This window comes from Corvus kubaryi, unplaced genomic scaffold (genome assembly GCF_017639235.1).
Source record: "Corvus kubaryi isolate FWS band 111438036 unplaced genomic scaffold, C.kubaryi_AGA036_p1.0 37398, whole genome shotgun sequence".
NCBI lineage: Eukaryota > Metazoa > Chordata > Aves > Passeriformes > Corvidae > Corvus > Corvus kubaryi.
Window position 1 is genome coordinate 16,551,289 of NW_024581137.1, and position 23,183 is coordinate 16,574,471.

Sequence of the window (23,183 nt, forward strand, 5' to 3'; positions counted from 1 at the left end):
CTCCTTTAGAAAAGTGTGTCTGATCAGTTCTGAACAGAATGAAACTGGCTGGCTTTATTAGTTCAGGGTCAGATGCTTCTCTCAGAAATGAAACTTTGCTTAAATCCTTGTTTCAGTGTCCCTTTAAAAGCCATCAAAGAAGGGGGCAGGAGGGGAGAGGGGAAATGACCTGTCTGCATAGCTCACTGTCAAGCAAAATGCAGGCCCCTGTTCCATTTATCAGCACACATTTTCCAAAATGTGCAAAATTATGAATTTACACATAATTGTTTATGCTTAGGAGACACCTGCCACCCGGTATATTCAAGGAAACTGGTCAAGAATCAAGTTCATTATTTTCGTTTGCTGATAGACAGGTGGTGTAACCAGAACTGAAGTGGAGGTATGCAGCTTATAACAAAGAATAGTGAGTATATTTGCTTGTCTAAACCAGTTTTTTTCCCACTATCCTGGACAAGGAACAAGTTGTGCTTATTTAAGTATGAATACGATTCCCTAGATATGTTTCTACAGGAATAAAAGCAGCATTCACCCATATAGGCCTATAGAAGTTAATTTTTATATAACTATCTGCTTTTCCACTGAGTCCTTGAAATCTGTGGAAGTATGGTCAGCAGCAAGATATTCTATTTTCTCTCTGCAATGCTTCCTCTCATCACTAGTTACTTTCTCTTGTAACTGATGAAGTTTTTATGCAAACTACTTCTAGAGTGTAGTAATGAACAAATGGGTGGGGGTTACAGTGCCAGGTACTTGCCTCTACAAGACTAAACAGCTAATAGACATTTGTTAGAAGAAATGTTAGCTTGAAAACCTAACTGTACTGTTGCTTATATAAAGTGAATTTTCATACGTAGAAAAATTTCTATTCAACTATTTTTCAGAGAAACCAGGAAGAATTGAGGGGAGAAAGCTGGCTCAGAGGCGTGGCACTTTTTTTTCTGAAGATGTAGATGTTATTTGAGAGATGTGTCTTGTTTAGACTCACACTTGATAGTGAGAAAACTGCAAATATGTCCTAGATGCAAAACAAAAACTGAAGCCTACCAAAGGAAAAAAAAAAAAAGAAAGAAAGAAAATCACATTGCACTGGGAGAAGTCATGCTCTCTGGGAGGGGAACACAGGCTGTCCTGTTGTTGTGATTTCTTTTCTGTGAAATATCCTATGCTGTTAAATATAATTTTCTGACTGTAAGACTGAGTAACTGGATGCCTTTTTTATAGGGTTTTTTTTCCACCATAGGCTTTATAATTTAATCCTGAACTGAATAAAATGTTATTCACAGTCAAATACGATCTGTATTTAATACCTACTCAATTCTTAAATCCACTGTAAAAAGAATACAGAAAGTACTGTAATACTGTGCAGCAATGTACTATTTTCAAAATGCTGTTTATTCCAGCAGCTGAACAGCTCTACTAGCACTCAGTAGTGGAAATTTTAAAAACTCCATAAAACTCTGAGCATGCTCCCTCTAACCCTGCTCCAATAGGGCTCAACATGCCACAGGCATTCTGTGAGCAGCAGAAATTATGAGTCATGTTTGCAACATCCTTTGCCCAAGCAGATTCCTGGAATCTAGCAGGATAGGAATTCCTACGGTAGCTTTCCTTTCTGTGGGAACATTACAATCTCTTTCTTCAACATAACTACTTATTTTCTATACTGCTAAAGTCTCTGAGAGATTTGGCTGAGGCTGGACAAGGATTTAAAAAGTAACCAGTGGCAGACCAGACACACAGATTTTCTTTCTGCAGGGAATTGAACAAGAAAGTGCTCATGATTGATCTACTTTGGAGTATCTACCACTACTAGCAGAGACTGCAGCTTATAATTCACAAGTGGGGATGACATAGCTTGGGACGGCAGATTATCGACCCCAGCTGTCTGCCCAACACGCAGCACACAAAGGACTCTTCATGAGACAGCTGTGGAATCATTGCCTCTTGCTGAAGCGGGCAAACAGTTTATACCAGCATTCTCTAAATGGGGTTCAGAGCACCCACAGAGTGTCTCAGCTATCCAGAAAAGTGGTGTTGGAATGAAGTTAGGGCTAGTAACCTCCTGTGCCACCCTCAACGATGGTACCTCTTGCAGACCCAGCTGTGCACTGCAGTGATGCCAGAACGTGATCACATGCAGTTGGAACAGAGATGGCAAAAGGAGGTCTTTCGCATCTGAGTAGCATCAAAGATGCCACAAGTGTACATGCAATGCTCCATCATACTTTGTATTTTAATTAAGGTTTGGATCAGTTTCATTGTATTAATTATAAAATAGCTCAGATACTGTGCCATTGTGACATAGACAGGAATGTAGCTGGAATCCCTACTGAGCCAGTATGATGGAGAGTTCTGAAGCACTGCTTCATGGTAACACACCCTGTTTTAGAGCAGACAATAATCCATTAAAAAGAGCAGTTTTCCTCAGTTGACCGACTGTAGGAATGATGTTTATATAAATTCAGTGTATGTGACACTCAATATCAAACAAGGAACAAAACAGTTTTATGTCTCTGAAATGTTTTGTCATGAGCAAACTGAGCCTGCTATCCACATGGGTATTATTCACTGGGATAAAATTTTCATCTTAGTTAATCCTCGTGTAAAAAACATGACTTTGAGTGAGAGACTGAGGTATACAGGATTTTCCTGTATCACCTGTGAACCAAAGATGTCAGAGACTGTAATCCTTGTCCTGCTTCCCCACACGTCCACATACTCGGAGAGGAGAGACTCGCAACAAACCGTCCGGGTTAGAAGTCGCCGACACGGGAGAGCTCCCGAGGGGGCAAGCGGCCCTTACACCCACTGCCCCGCCGAGCCGGGGCCCAGGCGGGCAGCTGGGAGCCGCCCCAGGCGCCGAGGTCGGGCATCCGGGCGTTTGCTGGAGCCGCAGTGGCGGAGAACCGAGCGCCGGCGCGGCAGGAGGGCACCGCCGCTCCGCCACCCCGGCCCTGCCCGCCCCGCCGAGCCGCCTGCCGCTGCAGCCGCTCCTCTCCTTCACCTGCCGGGGCTCGAAGGGAGCGCGGGCGCAGGGGCCGCCGCCGGCCGTCCCCAAGCACGGCCACTCGCCTTCCGCCGCCGGCAGTCTGGCTCTTCGTTGCTGCCCCTGCGGGCGAGGGGACAGCGAGTTCCCCTCGCGTGTGTGTGCGTGCGTGTGTCCCGGCGGCGGAGCCGTCGCGGGAACTCTCCCTCCCTGCCGAGGCGAGCGCGGCCGGAGCACACGCTGGCCTCACCTGGCGCTGCCCCGCACCTTGCGGGAGGAGCGGCGCGGGAGGCGGGGCGAGCCGGCGGGCCCGGCCCGTTGCACCGTCGCCGCCGGGGGCCGGTCTCCCGCTGGGCGCGGGGAGGGCAGGCGAGGCGGCGGTCCCCGCCCGCCGTAACCGCTCCCCATCCTGCCCGCTGGTGCCGCCCCCAGCATGGCGACACGGTAGAGGAGCGGCTGCGCCGGGGCGACCGCCCCCTCCCGCCTCCTTAGCACGGGCACGGCGCGCCGCGGGCGAGCGAGCGGCCTTGGCGGCGCTGCTGCCGCCGGTGCCCCGCACAGGGCTCAGCGGCGGCGGACGAGGATGGCGGTGGCGGTCGCGGCGGCGGCGGGCACAGCAGCAGCGGCGGCGGGGCCGAGCGGCCGCGCGGCGGGAGCCAGCACCGTCCCGAGCAGCTCATGGTGGCGCCCCAGACCCGCCAGCAGCGGCCGCTCCGGGGCCGCCAGCTGAGCCGGATCCCGGCGGGCGGCTCTCCCCTCTCCACACCGACCCACAGAGCGACCCGTCCCCCTTCCCCGGCTCTCCCTCTCCCCCCTCCCCGGCGCGACCCGCGCCTCGGATCGCCCCCGCCGGAGCCGGACTGCCACCACCCCCGGGCGCCGCGGGAAAGGCGGCGGCGGCGAAGGGCACCGGGCAGCGCCAGGCGGCGGCGGGACCATGGGCGCGAAGCAGAGCAGCCCCACCGCCGCCAATGGCCGCACCCGGGCGTACTCGGGCGGGGATCTGCCTTCCTCGAGCAGCAGCAGCAGCGGCGGCGCTAACGGGACCGGCGGGCGCTCGGCAGGCGGCGGCGGGCGCTACGCGCACCTGGCGGCGGCGCCTCACGCTGCTCCCGGCGGCGCGGCGGCCGCGGCGGCCGGAGGAGCGGCGGCGGGGAGTGCCGCGGGGTCGGCACCCCGGAGCAGGTCCTTGGGGGGGGCCACGGCCTCCGGGGCCCGGGCAGCGCAGTCCGCCTTCAACATCCCCCACAGCAGCGGCCCTTACGGCTCGCAGGACTCGGTCAGCAGCACCCCGGAGGAGGGCGGCCGGGAGCGGCCCGCGGGGGGCGGCGGCGGCGGCGGCTCCTCCGGCGGGCCCCGGCTAGTGATCGGCTCGCTGCCCGCGCACCTCTCGCCGCACCTGTTCGGAGGTAAGGGGCACTGGCGGGGCGGGAGGGTTTCGCTGCCTCTCCGGCGCTGCGGGGCCGGGGTTGCAGGCGGTGGGATGGGGTGTGGGGGGGTCTTTCCCCGGCTCCCGGCTCCGAGGTGGGACGGGTAATGAATCATCACTTGGGGAGAGCTGCGGCTCCTCCAGGCTGGCGTCCGGGTTTGGAGACGGGGCTCTCGAGCCGGCGTCTCCTATTGTCTGTAAGGAGAGCTGTAAAGGGGAGGTTAGAAATGAAACGAGCCCAGCGGCGAGGAGGAAGCGGAGCCTCTCCGGCCGGCGACTTTAGACTCTAATAGCTGTAATCAGTGCCTGTGTAAATACTCTTGCCTACTACTTACATAATTAGAATTTAATTGGATCATGTGTCTCCGCCGTTTATTCTAAAATCGGACCAAACCCCTCTTTAGGCACTGATTAATGTGTGGCTGATGCTTGTTCCTCTTTCTAAGTTCTCGGTTCTCTGTTCAGAAAGTCGGTACAGAAAAACAGAAGTTAAAGTAAGTTTCTTTGTTAATGCCCCCTCTAAGAGTAGAGCCGGATAGCTGTCCGTGCCGCTGGAATACGGGCTTGCAGCACCGGTACCCTGTAGCCTTAAAGATGGGCACATGTGCTCTTGAGGCAGGAGGAACACTCGGCTAAACTCTAAAATAACCAGGAAGCTGAGGCCCTTTGAGAAGCACATAAAACGTGGAGCAGGTTGTAGTTTTTTTGTCTCTCTTGCACTACCGAGATTAATTGGGCTGTATAGGACGAGCATTTTACTGCCTGTGTTTTTTTAACTTGAAGTTAAAAATCATCTTGTTAGTTGTCAGCTGCTTTCAAAGCTGCTGACTCCTTTAAGTATTGCTCATTCTAAGGGCTGTTCGTATAGGTCGAACAATGTGCAAGTTTTATTTTTTAATGGATGTGTTCTTCATTTGATATTTTAAATACATATATATTTATATACACACACATACTTAATACCCCAAAGCTTTTTTTTGGGGGGGGAAAGAAGAGGCTAATGTCAAGTGTCTACGTTTCTGTATTCTTATTAATCCATTTGTGACTACTACTTGTAGCAGGTTGGCTTTCTTGCTTTCTGTAATTCACCCAGTTTTTAACCAAAGCAGAACTGTCTGCAGCCTGACCCTCGCAGGGTACATGAGGTTTCTGTCACATGGCCTGTCGCCTCTGGCGTGTTGACCTCAAGACAGCATAGCTGTTACTTCCTATATCTAAAACTGCCTCGTCCCCGCGGTTGAACATTAACAGAAAGTTGTCAAACCCTATTATACTAAAATAATGTTTTCCTGTAAGGAAGAAAACATAACTATTCTCATAGTACCAAGCTGCTCGACAGGAGTGCTTTGTTGCAAGCATACTCATTACACCATCAAAAGTAGCTTGAAGGGGAAGAAGGTGCATGTATTTCTTTTAGTGATGAAAGGATGTGCTATCATGGAGTATCGTACAGCTCGTGCTAAGCACAGGGGAATCATTACGATGTGTAGCCAACTGTTGCTTGAAGGTGAAACTTTCTTTCCCCCCTCCTTGCTAAACATTGTACTGCAACTTGCCTTAGTGCCAGGAGGGAGTGGATTAAATGTAAATGAAGTGATGAGGATCAGTGACCTAGGAAGTTGTATTCAGGTGCATGAAGGTGTCTTCAGAATAACTCTGAATTTGATCCTACTTTTCTATGGCATGTAGTAATTTTTTGACTCCTGTACAACACTGTATTTTGTCCTTGGAGTGATGCAAAGCTTGTTGCTTTTACCAGTGCAGGAGAAGTGCCAGGAGGGGTACAGTCTTCATCTCCTCACTAATAAATAAGGATTTGCCTTATGTTAGGAGTATAACCGGCAAGTTTCAAGATAGAGTAAGATTTCTAATGAAGAAGCAAATGGATTCACCACTATCTTGTGACCACATAAGAACAGTGTATCTTAGTGGGATGAATAACTGCTTAATCGTAATACTGCAACACCTGTGAAGGAGGCCTCACTTCAAGCATTATTCTTTCTTTCAATTTAAATATTTTGTGATATTAATGATATGTTACTCCACATCCCACTCAGTGTTGCCATCCTTCTCTAGTTGCATGCTTTGTGTTTTCTTGATTCCTTGTAATAACTACATGCTTGGAAAAAGTAGCCCAACTGGAGATTGTACATTAATGGCATCAGTATTCTGAAAAATAACTTGAAGCATTGTTTTTGTCCTGATGGTAGCTAGCTCAAGCTTGTCTAGGTGTGGTGTCTGGCATTTATCTTGTGGAGCTTGAGCATGTTTGAAGTCCCCTCCCTTGTTTTGTAATTTGCTAATTAGCTGAATTGTTTCTTTTTATCCTGAAAACTGCCAAAATTAATTGTGAGAATTAGCATAGCAATTCTGTGAAAATTAAAATAAAAAAGAAGAACAAGAATAACTTCTGTAAGTTGAACCGAATCTCCAGCTATTTATGTTTTTAGGCATACCGCTTGGCTTCGTCAGTCAGTGACACGTGGGCGTTGCATTTGTTAAATTACTGTAATTAATTTGCCATTAGTGAATTACACTCTATTGTCACTTTTACTGAGCTGTTTTGCATGCTGAAGTAATGTACAAATATTAACCCTCTGATGTAACATGCTTAAATCTATACTAAGCTTGTTAATACACCATTTGAATGAGAATATAAAAATGATGTTAAAGTATGTTCAGTTATTGCCTATGTTCCTTTAGTAGGAACTGTAGTACTGACAGCCTTTCCTGACTGTGAAGGTCTTGTGTTCCTATCTGACCTCAGGCTAAGGCACTTCTATGAACAACATACAGTGAAGTAAATACTGCTATGTAGCTTTGTATCATCTCAGGGGGAGTTCAATTCAATAATCAGGGCCTTGGTCTCACCAAAAAAAAAAAAAATCTATGCATGTTTAACTTTGTGCTGTGAGCATGCCTGAAGTAGGCTTAGGGCATTAAGTAGAGTGAGACCCAAATTCCATAAGATCTTACGGCACTCCCAGATGCAGAGAGGCCAAACCTGTGCATGACATTCAAGAGCTTTCTTGCAACACAGTGCCAAGTTCCAGCTTCCTTTAACGTGATAACACTTATCAGGAATTTTGACCAGTAGTTTCCCTGCTCTGTTCCTCAGTGAATGGGACTTCCCCTCTCTTACAGCCCCAAAGTAAATGTTCTTACCTTCTGTTATGTGTAGAAGAGTTGGCCCTGAGGACCATGGGACCAGATTCACGTTAGTTTTTCCACTGTGTTTTTAGCCATTACATATTTATCAGCACTGCAGCAAAGCTACCACTGTAGTTACAGTATAGCTTGTTTTTGTCAGTGATGCAATTGGTTCAGATAAAAATGGGCTTTTGGAATGGTCTTTGCTTTGGGTAACTGCCGATGTGTTACTTCCATCGCTTAAAATGTTGACAGCTCCTCAGAGCCCTCTTCATGTTTATGTTCCTTTTTTTTGGTGGTCATAACTGGGAGAATTACTGGCAGAAACACTAGTATAAGTATCCTTCTGGTGTTCAAATTTGGGAATGTTGTTACAAGACAACAATAATGCCTTTAAACTGTTTTTTGTTTTGTTTTGTCACTAAGAGTCTCTTAAGGAATGATATATAAAAGTTCAACTGAAGATAGCAGAAACTCAAACATACTGAGTTTTTAAAATTTCCTCATCAGTTCTTCATTCAAGATGATTGAGCAGAGACTGTACAGGAATTATACAAAATCTCAGTTTGTGTTGTATATGGTCATATACAATTTTATATGTTTTTTTTAAAATAGATTTTTAAATATATAGTGTTATCAGACAGCTGTTAACAGCCTTCATGCCTATGTCAAGATTTGGAGTAGTGATTTGGAGATTAAGTTGCATCTGTTCAACTTTATTAGGAGAAGGAAGTTTGTTACATTCTTCTTAAGCCAAATAATGATCAGACTTCTTTTATGAAGTATTTTACAATGCAGCATTTATCACCAGCTACTGAATGTACATAACACAGTATGGGTAGAACCTTACAGGTATATTATAGTAGCATCTGTTTGTAATAATAGCTGGTAGAAGTAATGAATGAATTCTTCATTCTATAAAAGAAAGTTTATGAAAGCCTGAGGTTATAACCTGAATTCCTAGTTGGTTTGTGGGAAGCAGATAACTGTAGAAGAATGATGTGAATTTTTACGAAGAGTTTTTTAAAAGTCTCTCAAACTGCCTAGAAGACCACATCTTGTTTTGTTTCTCATCAGATCTGTTTAGTTATATGGTACATTTGGATAGATTTTTGAGGTTCTCTTCATCTTTCTCGCACCTTTTTTGGAGGGGAGTATAACTGTCCTTTGATCACTTCCTTGCCCTTCTCTTCCAGTATGACACATGCATTATTGCTTTGAGAAATCACGAAACTCACGAAACTTTGGGAAGTGTTCCTTGCAGTGGGACTGTTGGGATATCCTGTCTGTGTAAATCATGTTAGAAGCAGTGAAACTTATTATTGTATTTTCAGCCTGTATGCCCTGGTACCACTTGACATATCATCTCTTCCTGGCAGATGGATTTTTTTTTTTAATGTTTGAGGAAGGCCACTGAATCTTTGATACAATATGTATTTCTCTAAATTGCTTCCTAACCATTCAGAATGAGGAAAGAGTGGAAAGATTTAGAATACTAAAAGCTATACCTTTTCCATTAAAATTCTGCCTTTTTAGAGTTTGATAAAACTGCTATTTGCTGTTGCAATCACAAAAAACCCCAATTCCATATGCTTTTACAGATAGTTTTGCTGTTGCTGTTCATAGGTCCTAGAAGGTGCAGAACAGTGAAAGCAAAGGAGGTGTCTCTGCTTGGGTGTTTTGATTTATTTCTGTTCACTTGGTTGTGCCAGTGAAAGGCAATCATATCCATGTTTATCCACTTTGGAAAAATGAGAGGCTCACTGAAGTCTGCTGATTGTAGAAGAAGGTTAAAATGGAGACCAGTCAGAAAGCTGAGAGAGAGACACGTCTGTATGCTTACACGTAGCTTCATAAACACAGAGCTGGGCTGGTGGAGGCAAGGGATAAATGTGTTCAGTTATACCAGTGAGTTGACTCCAAAGCGAGAGAGAAGAGTCACTTTTGCAGTCCTTGAAGATATGGAGGATTTTGTAAATACTTTAGCATCCCCTTCACCAAAATTGAAAAATTGAAAAATCCATTGTGGTAAGAGAGCAGTCGAAGGATAAGTCTATTGATAATGAGCCTCAGAAGGTCTGTTCTGACTGATGGGTTTGAGAAATCCAGTCCGTTTGCAGGGTCTTGCTGTTCCGGTGTTTAGTTGGGCTTCTCTGTTCCTGCATACATTCAGTGGGCAATATACAGTTCCTGGTTTGGCAGCAAATGTGTAAACCCTCCTGAGGAGGGGACAAGAAAAAGTAGCAAAAGTCCAGCACCACCAGCCACCTGCTCCAGCTCAGTCAAGAGAGTGCTTTTAGTCTCAAATGTTAAGTGTTTGGACAAAGTGAGCTAAAAGAAGGACTGTTTGAGACTTTGGGCGGTGCTCATGAAGTCCCTGGGAGTCATCTTTCATTTCCTTCAGCTAGAGACTGGTGTCTGTGGTGATGAGTAACTTGGGGCAGTGAAGTAAAGACTGAGGTGAGTGATAGAGGATCTTTGAAAGGCTTCTTTTTTTTGAAGGGCTTCTTTTATTTTTTGTTTCCCTTTCCCTGCCTGGTAAACAAAAGGAAAAGCCAAGTAATAAAAAATGGCAGCGCTGCATTTGTGGGAGAAATGTAAATAGTTAACCGTCTGAAGAAAAGGAAACAGCCTAATAGTAATGGCATATATAAATATTTCTTTTGGCTATCAAGGTAGTGATAATACCTGATTGAACCTTTGCAGTGCCAGTTCGAACAAAGGCCTTCCTCTTATTTGATGTCTTTTGAATACCTATGCAACCCTGATATTCTGACAGTGTGTCTCTCCTCATGTTCTGTCATATAATTGCAGACTAGTCTCCAACAACCTCATAAGTAATTTCTTTGTCTCATAAAAAAAGCCTTTTGTCACTGCTAGAAATTCAAAACTATCTTTAAAACACGTTGCCTATGCATCTGTTTGGGTAAGTTCTCCTCCCCTATTCTTGCTAGCTGCTCATGGAAAACTTCATCATGCGGATGTTCTTGATTTGCTCTCTTAGCCTTGCATAAAACTTTTAAGTTTTGAATAATTTTGTGAAAAATTTTGGGTAGGTTTTCCTTGCTATTTGTGTGCAATCAATTTTATATTATTTTCAAGATTTTTCTGCAGCGTGTCTACTGCCCATTAATGGCTTAATTAGTTTCAGAAGAGGTGTATGGTCATTTCTACAGATTGTGTTCATTTACTGTGTTAATGGAGCATGTTGTTCTTTCAGATGTTCAACCCGTGAAAAGAAAGTGAGAAATCTTTGAATGCTCTGAGTTTCTATTTTGGAGCATCTTTAAAGAAATGCATCTTTCCAATCAAAAGAAAACAATTTGTATAAAACCACAACTACCTGAGTAAAACCAGAACTGCATGTCTTAAGCATCTAGGAGAGTGGTTTTTGTTGTCTACTATCTGGATAGATATTCCCTAAACAAGTCCCTATGTTCCCAAGACCAGCTTTCCTTTGTAAATTATCATTGTGACTTTCCTGAGGATATCTCAGTGTGCATCCAGAGGTCTTTGACCTCTGTTGTTTGGTAGGCTTCAAATTCCTGGTGCTTGCAAAAATGGGAGGGTAAGCCATAGAAAGAATGAGGCTGGTTCTCCCTTTCACTCAGGACATGCTTCTATTTTCTGCATGGAAATTGAATAGTATTGACCTGGAGAGATCAGGAAGCACGCAGGAAAATCTCCTAGGGCTCAAGGTGTCTGACTGCCTGCCAGACAGAATACCAAGTGGTGTGTGGGGTTTGACTATCACTCTCAGTTGTCTTTAGGAACTGACCTAGCTGGGTGTTTTCTTGCTAGTCTGCTCTGTCTCAAAATCAGACCACCGCAGCCTGTGCACAGTCTCCAAAGGGTGGGTGTGCTGCATACCATTGGGGATATTTTTAGAAGATTCTGTTTGCTGACTGACTTAGTGTGCTATAAATACAGAGTTCTCATCTGGCATGCACTTTGCGTGTCTTCTAGTAACTTATAATAAATTCACCTAAGAATAATGGCAAGGAGAAACAAGCTGTTACGATTAGTCTGGCTTTCCATACAAAGTGTCATTTACATAAAGCAATTATTTAGTAGCATTTTAACAGTAAATGGCTTTTAAAACTAGTGGTATTCCAAAACACTTCCTAGTTGGGCTCCCATAATTAATCCTTATGTCAGATTGATCCATATTGCATTTTCATAATGGTTTTAAAAGTTGGAGTTTTTGGATATGGGAGGTTACTTGAGCATCTGGAATACTGTCAATACTAGTAAGTTACAGTCTTTTTAATGCCAGTACTAGCATATTCCATAAAGGCTATTCTCTGGTAAAAAATGAAGCTTAGTTATGACTCTCCTGGATATTTTTTCCCCTGAAGTATAGGTGTATATAAAATTTCTTGAGTTGAAATATAGTTAAGGCACTTACAGGACTCAATGCAAAAGGGGGAGGATCCCATATCTTATTAAAATACAGATGCATTTGTCTTTGAGTATTGAAGACACAAAATTGAAGGATGGGTTCTTGCTGAATTGTACTGAGTGTAACCTAAATGCAGTTGTTCTGTCCTGCTAAAATAAAAACTGTCATAGCATACACTAACAGAAGTGAAGTTTTCCATGTGCAGCAAAAGAAAAGCTGCTCAGAGGTGCTTTCTGTAGATTGCCTGAGCACATAAGCAGTATTTTGAGAATCTTAATTTTTTTGTAATGAAGTCTGGACCAATCTGGTGATAGTCTTTCAGAAAACTTAAAAAGCAGATTGTCATCCTGTCAAGAATCTTAGATAGTTCCCTGAAAATCATGTTACTTTGAATCCTGATTTCCTGCAGCTATCAGAAGTTTTACTTATTGTAGAATTGTACTAGTTTGAAAACAAACCAGTGGGAGGCACCAAGTCAGAAAAACAATTTAATGGAAATTAAAGAAAAAAGGGAAAAAAAGGTAAAAGAAAAACACTGTCAAACTGACAGAGTCAAGGTACAACCTGACACCCTGTTAGGCAGGGTGGTGGTAGCAGTCTGGTAGAATGGTGGCTGCAGTCCTCTGAAGCAGTGATCCTGTAGTAAAACAGTTTGCTCTTCCTCAGGAAGTCCAGTGGTGGCTGTGTAGCTCCTGTCCTCTGGAAATCCAGTGGGAAGCCAGTGTCTCTGGTGTTCAGCCTCAGCTTATATCCACGATGGGATGCTTGGTTCCTCCCTCTGGGTGGAGCATCTCACAATGGGGTAACGAGTCATGAGGCAGAGTGTTGATTAGGCTCATTAACAGAAGATAGTCCGGAGGGAGTTATCTCTGAGTCAGGCGGCAGGACAATGATGGGCAATTAACAGAAAGATAGTCTGGGGGGAGGAGGCAAGGAAACACTGCCCCACCTGATTTCAACAGCTGATGGGGATGGTAATAGAATACACTGCAACCCAGGACAAGAATGAAGAACATCACTCCTCCTTTATTATTCTTCAATGTGAATATGGATAGAAGTTCCGGTTTGGGGAAAAAAATCTTGCTTCTCTTGAGAAAATGCTGTGGCTCTACCAAATAGATCAGAGCATCATCAGTTAAGCAAATGTCAGAGAGATAGTGGTGGACAATCAAACATAAAGAACAGTGAAAATAGTAAAATGTGGTTCTCTGTGGTCATTTAACTGCTTTGCTTTCACTCTGAGGCAGTTCTCTTTCTTCTCACTGTCTTTGCTGCATCAGCAAGAATGACTGAAGTAGCATAAGATGCCAGACTTGAGAATTTGCTGTCCATTTTCTTGTGTGTGTTGTTGTCCTTTGGGAAGAATGAGTTTAAAATCACACACCTGTGTTCTGAATATTGGAAGACATAGTTTCCATGTCTATGAGTGGCTCAGGGCTCCTATAATGTCTTGCACTGGATATGAATCATTCATCTTCACAGCTGATTGGGATGAAGTTTTCTAAAAGGTGGTATGACTGAGTTCAGGTGTGACGTGCCCAAATACAGGGTTAGCTATGCAACTTTCCTTCGGATTTTTCAATGCTGTGATTTTTTTCAACCTCAATTGTAAATTAGAGCTGGTTTGAGTGTTCGAGTTTTAGGGTTTGTTTCCACTCTCTTAGCCATGTGGGTGTAGTTGTTAGAGACAGTCAGATCACTTGGGATAGATATTTGTTTTATTTTTATATTGGGAGTATTACTCAATGAATGACAGGTAGACTGGTTGCCTGAGTACAAAGCACAGCAAAGACAACCTGATTTTTTTGTTAAAGCTCTAGCAATCTATCAACAAATTGCAATTCCAAAATAATAAAATGTAATTGTAAAACTACTGCTATATTTTTAAGGTGCTGTGTAAAGAAATAAAATACTTTCTCCACTCATGCAATAGTGCTATAAAGCCACTGCTGGCTGAAGAGAAATGATCTAGAACAGCACATGAATGGAAACAGCATGAAATTTACATATGTAAAAGGACTGCATGCTATCCAAGAAACACCCTTTGAATATCTAATTTGGCTGTCCTAACATTTGCATACTAGATATCTAATATTAAGATACTAGATGACAAGTGTACAGGCATTGCCTCGCTTCTTAGGGACTGAAATACAATTAAAATTAACTGAAGAGTAATGCATGTTTGCCACAGCTTGGCTATTGGATTAGTTTATATCCCAGTGTGCCATATCTGTGAATTTGTGTGCTTTGTAAGTGATAAAGTTTTCAAAGACATATGATACTGAGCTTCTTCATAACCATGGATGTGAAAAAATGACATGTTGAAAATACTATTGAAATAAAAGACAGTACTGAAATAGCTTCTGGTTTGGAGGAAATACAGATGCCATTGCTAGCATAATAAACAGTGTACCAAAATAAACTCGTTTTCATGCACTTGATAAGATCGAGATCCAGTGACAGCATAAAACTAGGGAGTGGAGGAAGTGTTCCTTGGAAACGTTGGACTAGTTTTGCTGCAAACAAAGGGATAAGAAAGCTAATGCAAATAATGTGTTTTACATTGTGCAAGGAGGGGGGATGGATGACGTGTTCAGCCCAGGTTATTCTCTTTGTGTCTCCACTTGGCCTCTACAGTCGTAAAGCGCACAGTTGTGTTCAGCTGATGAAGTCAAAGGAAACGATGAACACATTTGGAGCTGGAGGGCAAAAGTTCCTCCTAGTGGGCTGGGCTGGTATATGGGACTTCTCTCTACAGGTGTGCAGGCAACCAACCTTTTCCATGTATTAATGATTGTACATTTTGCTTTAAAGCTTTGTTTAGAAGAAATGTTTAAAAGCATTGTAAACTTGGATTATGTAATTTCTTGACATTAAACCATTTAATACATTGAGGAAATCCATTAATTTATGAAAAGTGAGCTGGAATTAAGCTCTCTGAAGACTGCTTGGACTGACAGCAGTGTTGAGATTGCTCCTGTCCACACAGATTTATGTGGTCATGGAATCTGAGGTCATGGAGTGGTTGTCAGAAGCATTCTAATTTTTAAATCCTGGACAGTGTTGAGTCTCTTTTAGGGATTGGCTAGCCATACATAAGCAAGTACGGAGAAAGGCTGCCATGTCTGTTGCAACAAATATAAGGCAAGGCATACTTAGCATTGATAAAGACTATTCAGAGTATAATTTTTGCCAGGAGTTGAAAGAAATAGCAGAAATGAATTTTTATTATTCTAGAAGCAAGGACCACAGCAAAGGGCCTTGAAATATTTTTCTCTGATGCTTGAACAAACAAGTTAAAAGGGCAAATATTTAACAAGTTTTTAAAAGAATTATTTAGCCAGTAGTCAAAACTACAGCTAGCCAATACCCCCTGTATTTTCCAAAGTGCTGCAAAATCCTGGTTATAAGATACACCTCTAGGGACTCCTGTTTTTCTTTATTGTTCCATCATGGATTTGCACTGTCTCTGGGCTGTTAAATAGCTGTGTCCCACGGCAGCCTAAAACTTTGTTAGCTGTAGCATGCAAGCAGTCTTTGAAATATGTTTAAAAACAGATGTTTGTATTCAATATGTTGCTGGCCCGACACTATTCACAAAGATGCACAATTAAAATAAGTGAAAAATGTAAGCACCCGAGGAAATGTTAACCTCAAAAGAAATCACCTGGCAAGGATGCTAAATTTGTAAGCAACAGAGCAGGAAAGGTCTGTATGGAATGGTGGTGTTCGTTACATTCTTACTTAGGGGGAATCGGGATGCAGGGATATCCATGCTGATACAATTGTTTTCTAATCTCTTAAGCTATGGTCCTGTGACACCAGAGCTCTTTGTCACTTATTGAGAGCCTCTCCTTCTTTCTTCCTTTTCTCTGCCCTTTTGCTGTTTTCTGTGTGGATGAGTCATCTTACTTGCAACACCTTTATTAGTAACTGTAGTGCTATTGAAAACAAAAATAAATATGCAGAAATACTGATTTAGCTGGATCTTAAAAATACTCACATTTTAAAAGAAAACCAGTGTTTGAGTTTTGGAGTTGTTTATTTTCTTTTCTTGAAAGACATAATTTAGGGTATTATATATACTTTGCATTTTAGCTTTAATTTTCTAGTTTTATCTAGCAATTGTATACCTGTAGTATTAATGAAGGAATAACACCAAAGAAAAACATACTGAAATAGATATTCAGTTCTGTATCTAAGAGAAGAGGACATTTTGATTAAATTATTTATTTTAGGGTATCCATTTATAGGTATTTTCTTGAATTCCAATTTTTTAAACTTGCATTTCCCCAAACTTGAAAACTGTGATGTAAATTTTGCTCTTCGTTAGCAGTGTTTTGAAGCACATATGAGTTAAAATGGATTAAACTTGCTCCCTCAAAGACCTAACCATGTAAATAGGCTGTACCTTTAGCACAAGGCACTATAGCCTGGAACTTAAATGTCAACATATTAAATCCTAATCCTATTGGTTTTCTGTTTATACCTTAAGGATTTGTAAATTTACAAAATTACACACTTGTAATTTGATTTCAGACATGTGAAATTTCAGATAGAAATAGGAAAGGAAGAAAAGCCTCAAGACACAGGACCTTATTTTTCTTGTATTTTCCCTAGTGTAATTTCTCTCTGACATACTAAGCCTCATGCTCCTTCAGGCAATGATGATAAATGCACTAGGTACCATGTTTTTTAGCAATTGGTACAGCTAAAACACTATGAGGACAGCTTTACTCCAGTCAGTGAGTCTTGCTCGTGCAGAACTTTTTGTTTGCTCACACATCTACCTTGAAGGGCATAATCCCATTTGTCAGGAATTGTCGTCTATAACTGACAAGGATTTCTTCCTCTGCTGAAAGGGAAGGAGCTCTTTCTGCCATCTCAGTATTCATGCTCTTAAACTGTTAGATTTATAGCCCTCTACAGAAACTCATAAATTGTAAGCAAATTTTAGTGGTGCTTTCCTAACCCTGGAAGTCAGAGAATACTATGGCAATTGAACCCCTTAGCTGAGGACTACAAGTATCACCACCAGTACTTGCACACAGAGAGGTAAGTAGAGAGGAAAGATACTTTGTCAGCTATTTCAGTCAGTTGTTGTATGCAATACTTAAACATTACTTTTTTTTTTCTCACGGAGCGTTTTGGAAAATAATTCATCATTTAAAAAAATTCATTATTATATTTAGGTTATTATACATACAGTGACTTTTCTCCGAAACCTTCATGTAAAAGGACTTGTAAGGACAGATTTAATTCTAATGAGTGATGTGTGGGCACAAGTCTCTGATGTTCATAGCACGTGAAGAGACCTTGGGGTTCCTGCCAGCACTGGAATATGGGATCAGCTGGGTTTAGACCATTCTGAGCAGATGACGTTTATTCTTTCTTAATTTCTTAATGGAAAACCATATAATTTCGCTGGTACTTGATTTTGACAACTAATTTTACATTGGAAAAATTCCTAATAAGAAAATTACTCTTACTGTTTTGCAACTGATTTCAAATTTTGAATGCAGAAATTGGCAACTAACGCATTTTTTTAACAGCTCTTTTTTCATTACAATCACGAAGGGCTCTTTTTTTCCTTTCTAATTGTACTTTACTCTTGCTAGCTATTAGCTACAGTTTCAATGATGCATGCAGCCTTGAAATGTAACTGAAAGGACATTTATTGCACTTAGTATCTCTCAGTTTTTATAGACGCTTACTTTGAATTAGGCTTGTAGAAAGCTCTAATTTGCTACATGTATCTGACAAAAAGGGATCAGGGTGGTAATGAAGAAGACAACATTTAACAATAAAGTAACTGTATTTAAAAACATAGGTTGTTTGTTTCTGTCAGTGGCTGCCTGCCTAGCCAGATTGAGGAGGATAGATTGATAAGAGAATTCACTGAAAACAGGCTTGTGTATAGAGTTATCTAGTGTTACTGTTTATGTTAGCTAGTAAACTTGAAGCTGCTGCTTCTTGTATAAACAAGAAAGCCAGCAGCAATTATTCTTTAAAACTAAAAGCAGCTCTTTGGGCTGTAAAAAAACGTTTCCATAACACAGACAAAAGTACCATTGTGACTGTTTATACAAATTGGCACTAGTGCTGTGTAAATAGAGGGGAATTTCAAGGTTTTTCTTACACTTGCGTATACCTCATCATCCTCGTACACAAACTGAGATTTTTATCTTTGTGCGTTTAAGCCACGAATCTCAGCCTAAGGCTGAGAGTAAAAACTTAAAGGGCTTGATCCTGGCCTGGCTGCAGAAGACAGACCTCGTGTATGAATATGTTTGTGTCATTCTTGTGGTATTTGGCTAACTGCACTTGATAACAGGAGTATAAAAAGACTGGTAATCAAGGATAAATTGTTTGGGATGAATACCCCCGCTCTGTGGAAGCCAATGAGAGGAGAAGCCAGCGAGGCGAGTCCCTCCCCGGGCAGAACCTGTTCAGCACCCGCGCCCTGGACAGCTCAGGGAGAGCCTCGTCCCGGCGGCCGCTCCCCTCCAGGTGCTCCGGCCGCCCGCGGCATGGGGGCTCCGGCTTCTGTAGCCCGCAGGTGAACCACAGCACATCACAGGGACTCTCGGTGCCATTCGGGCCCAAACCTGTCTGGCTGGGCTACTGAATCCTATTTAGAATACCAAGAGTTCGTGATAGACTCTCATTTGCCCCAGTGCCCTGTGGTGCAGAAAGCAGCTTTTACAGCCTTGAGGGCAGACCAGGTACACTTCCCTGGAAGGCTCTTCTTTGTATTTCTTTCCAAATTTAACTCATAGGCCCGCAGTTCTTTTTTTCCCCTCTTTTAAAAATATCTATCTATCTATCTATCTATCTATCAGAAGTACAGTCTCCATCTACTTGTTCACTTTTATCTTAGAAAATAGGTTTCTTGTCACAGCTTTCCAAAACATTGCTAAACCAGCTTCCTTGTTCTTAGTTTCATCTCTGTTGTTTGTTTTTCACGTGGTTTAAGGACTTTCTGGAGCTAGTTCTCATTTTCTGCTGAAAGTTTTGTTAGGCTTGTGGTTTCAACTGGACTTCCCTGCCTGGTTCCTTATAGTAAGTGGAAGTAGAAAAGAATAAGCAAATTATGCAGATCCTTGCTGTTCTCACACCGTCTGTTTGACAGTCCGTGACACCACTGTTTTAAAAAGAAAGGATTAAAGTATTTGACCTTAAATGTTTAAAAGCCTGGAAAAACTTCAGATATGTTTTGAGTTAGTGTTAGAAAGATGCCTTGAGCAGTAGGAGGCTCACTGAAAGATTAACCTTTTGAAATAATATTAGTTTTTCTTGACAAGAGGATAAAATCTACAAGGTGGTATTCTGAAATATTTACTTTTGAAAAGGGATAGCTCTGCATCCAGTAATGCTGCGGTAACAAGACAAGATCTATCTTGTGTTTGGAGGAAAAAGAACAAAACATGTGAATAATTAATTTCACCTAATGGCTTTCAAAGCCAAGATGGAAAACACAGTAATATTTTGATTCCTGTGTGAAAACAAGTTTTGTAAATACTTTAGTGACCTTTTTCCTTTCTTTTTATGACTCTGCTGCAGAGAGCTATGTGGTTTGAATAGTTTTTTTTATATTGTTAAGTGCAGTTTATTTAAGGTAGTATGTGCTTTTTGCTTTTTTCCCCTACTTACTGTCATCTTTTTAGCTGTGTCTTGCAGGATTTGCCTTAGGGGTGGGAATCTTAAGTAAATATTAATTCCTTTTTATTATGAAGACCTTTTGGTATACTACTATATCATTACATCAGGTTCTATAAGAACATTGGTAGCTTTATTCAGTTTGCTACTAAAGAAATAAAAAAGGAACCTATGTGCATTTTGTGCACTCCCTCCCTACTGGAAGAAATAAGGTGAATTTCAGGAAGAAAAGAAAATAACCTGGTTTTGCTATTTCAATTGTTGGAGTGTATTTTCTAAATGAAAAATGGAAATCCATCATTAAACAAAATGAATATTAGAGTTTTCTTAGTGTCCTGGAAAAGATGTGTTTCCAAACCACTTGTCCCTAAGTTATGGGTAACTTTGCTTTGTTTAGGTTGGACCCCTGCCGTATATCTGGGAACTATGGCAAGTTGTTGGGTGATTTCCAGGGCTGCATTCTACCCTTCAATATTATTTTTTTTCCCTTCTCTTAATTCTGCTTCATTTGAGAAATGATAAATAACATGATTTTATTTATAAGTCAAGGGTTTTTATCAAAGTCACATTTTAGAAGTTATTTCCTTGTTATTCTGATTTCTTAGGTTTGATATAAGAACAGTTTTTTCCCTGAATAGTTACAGAAGCATATAGAGATTGGACAGTGAATGAAATGCTATTTGTATTTGCTTGGTTGGGGGTGGAACCCACCAGGTACATTTACATTGAATAAATTTAAAACCTACTTTAACAAATTAGCCTGTGCAAGACAAAAGCTAGTAATTCTATAAGGTTTTTTTTTTGCCTTGCTTAATTTTCAGTTTCTTTCTGTAAAACTGTCCCTGAGGGAATAGGAATTGATAATACAAATTGTCATAACAGGTTCTTTAGACGATGTTCTTGTATCTTTTGTAAATTGCTTGTGTACAAGCCATTTGTCTACGAAAAATAAGGCAGCTTTGTAGCTGTCCATATAAATACATCTGAGATCAGAATTTTTGTCTAAATTGATTTTAAAGACTCCAGTTTGTCTATGCATGTTCTTGCCAGAACACTAATAGATTAGAATACTGTATTATTCTTTTATTATTTGGAAGTGTTTCCAGAAGGCTTGCTGTTTTATTTTGTGGATGGCACTGCCCTCAACTTTGTGACATCCAGGCCAAGAGGAGCAATAAGGTACTGCAGGAGTTATAATCCCACCTATGTTGTAGGTTAGTACCACAGTGAATTGACACACATTTGATTTAGTTGTTCTGAGCCTAGATCAACTGTTTCCCCTTGAAGCTGTCACTGTATGGCTCTAGAGTAACTAGGTGATAGAGTAACAAGATCAGTCCTTCTCAAGATTTAGTGCAACCCATATTAATTTTATTGCAGGTAGAAACCTGGTGAATGAGTTAAGTTTTTATTTTTCTTCCAGAAGTCATTGTGTAGATGTTAAGTGCTGTGAATGTCCTTCCTTAATTAAGAGTTTAATTTGCAATGTTGTTTTGAGTATCTCTGATGTCAATAAAAATTTGCCTACTTACATGATAGTGAAGAAGGACAATTTTCTTGTTTTTGACTTCTACCCAGAAGTGTGTTCTCATGTATAAAAGAATTATACTCCCGTATATGACATAACCCTTCCAGCAGCATCTATTTTTTCCTCTTAGGCCAGCTTCTGGACAGTTCTGATGTAGTTTTAGCTAAGCACCAGTTTTACACCAGGAGCAGAATTTCAGTCTGTCCTACCACATGCTCTGTGCAAGGTACCTGACAGAGAGTGTCTCAGGCTGAAGTCTTCTGTTCACAGAACAAGTTCAGCATTCACTCATTTTTCAACCTGGAGCTGGAGGAACTCCCTGAAGGATTAGAGAGATGTTAGTTTCTGTAGCATGCCCACTGCCCTGCAGAGATGTCTTCCAGACCAGAAACTGCTGTTGTAGGTTACAGGATTAATAGAATAAATGGTGCAATGTCTACACAGTTCTGGAAAGCAGAGATGTAAGTTTAGTGGTTTAAACGGCATTTGCACTGCTCAAAGCCCTAAATTGTACTGAGTATTGCTTCATTTCAAGGGAAAAAACTAATAAAAATAGGTTTCTCTTAGTGGCACATCTCTTGATTTACTGATCTCTGATCTGATACAACTGCTGTAAAGAACGGGTATGGCAAGACCTCCTCTAGAGAGAAGAGTATGCTTTTGTGATGACTGGCGGGAATGCCAGGCTTCCCTTAGGAGCTTTTATTGAGCATTCCCAAAAATGGTAGTTAAAGGCAAGCTTTAAAAAAGTTACTTGATAAACGCACAAAGCCTGGAGGCAGAGGCTGTCCTTTACATGCCTATGACTTCTCAGAAGTCTTTAATATGGATAGAGTTTGCTATGGAAGAACTGGAACAAGTCTGTCTTTTCACCAGAGCTCATGACTTTCATTTGGCTTAATCTCACTATTTTGTGTGTGGCTGTACTGTGGAAATTTATCACAGTTGCTCTTACACTCACCTGTGTGCAGTGGACTTACTTGCCTTCTGAGGGCTTCTTCCACAATAAAAGGAGTGGATTTAATCTTGTGTTGATGTGGGAAACAGCTCCTTTTACCTCTCCTAAAATCCAGAATAAGAAGGCCTTTTAGAAAAATGGTAACAGTTTAAGTGTGAAAGATTTATACTTCAAGACTATCATGGGGATTTTTATTTCATAAGACATTGAAAGTACATCTCCTGTCTACTGAAACAGAAGTCTTTTTGAGGTATTAATGCTCCTCTTAGATGAAGGAGAAGATTTAATTTGAAAAAGAAAAATGCCTATAAATTATGTTAAGTGTTACAATTAACAATGTGACAATTCAGTGCCTGAACACTTAGCAGTGTGAAATCTTTCTTGTTTGGGGAATGGTTTGCTTAAGTAAAAGTGCCTTTTGAGAACTATTGTTTCCTTCACAGAATATTTTAGAAAGCTACGATTTTCAACCTAGAATGAAAGGCTACAATGGGGAAACAGATGTAAATCTGTGTCTCTAATTATTTTGACATCGGGGTAGTAGTAGTAGTCGTCCTAAGTAGTCTACCTCAGGGCTTTAGATGTCTAAAGTGTGGGAGGCATTAAAAAATAATTTATGAGTGCCTCTCTGAAGAAAATTAAAGCTCAAATGTTGAGTTATTTAATGTGTGTTGTGGAAGGTTTTTTCTGTAAGTAAGTTGTTTGCTGCTAAAGTATGTATATAATACACATTTGGGGTGCATCTTTCATTAGCTTGTCTCCTGTTCTGTAAGTCCACAGTTTTTCAGCATGGGGTTTTTTTAACTGTTTGTTTGGAGTATTTTATGTCATGGAAGGGTTTATTTGGATGCACCTTATTGGTCTTTGCACTCTAGCTGCTGTTTTGATCTTGTCAGTCTCCAAATTGGCTAATACAGCAGAGAAGGAAGGTGAAGGGATGAACATGTAAATAGGTTGGGAGGAGTGCAGGCTCAAACTCTGGCATTCTTTATGCTGCCATCAAGAACTGTTCTAAAGAGCTTTTTAATTCTTTCAAAACATGAAACTTTTTTTCACTGAGCATTTTAT

The 23,183-nt window shown here is 41.6% G+C and overlaps 1 protein-coding gene across 1 annotated transcript in view; it reads left to right on the forward strand.

Annotated features, from left to right (window-relative positions):
* Positions 1-3,524: 3,524 nt before the first annotated feature.
* Positions 3,525-23,183, forward strand: part of ZNRF2 (zinc and ring finger 2) — a 60,141-nt gene continuing 40,482 nt past the window's right edge. The window contains exon 1 of the mRNA XM_042043286.1: positions 3,525-4,398. Within this exon, the coding sequence (XP_041899220.1) occupies positions 3,927-4,398 (472 nt within the window). The 5' untranslated portion in view covers positions 3,525-3,926. The remainder of the gene's footprint in view (positions 4,399-23,183) is intronic.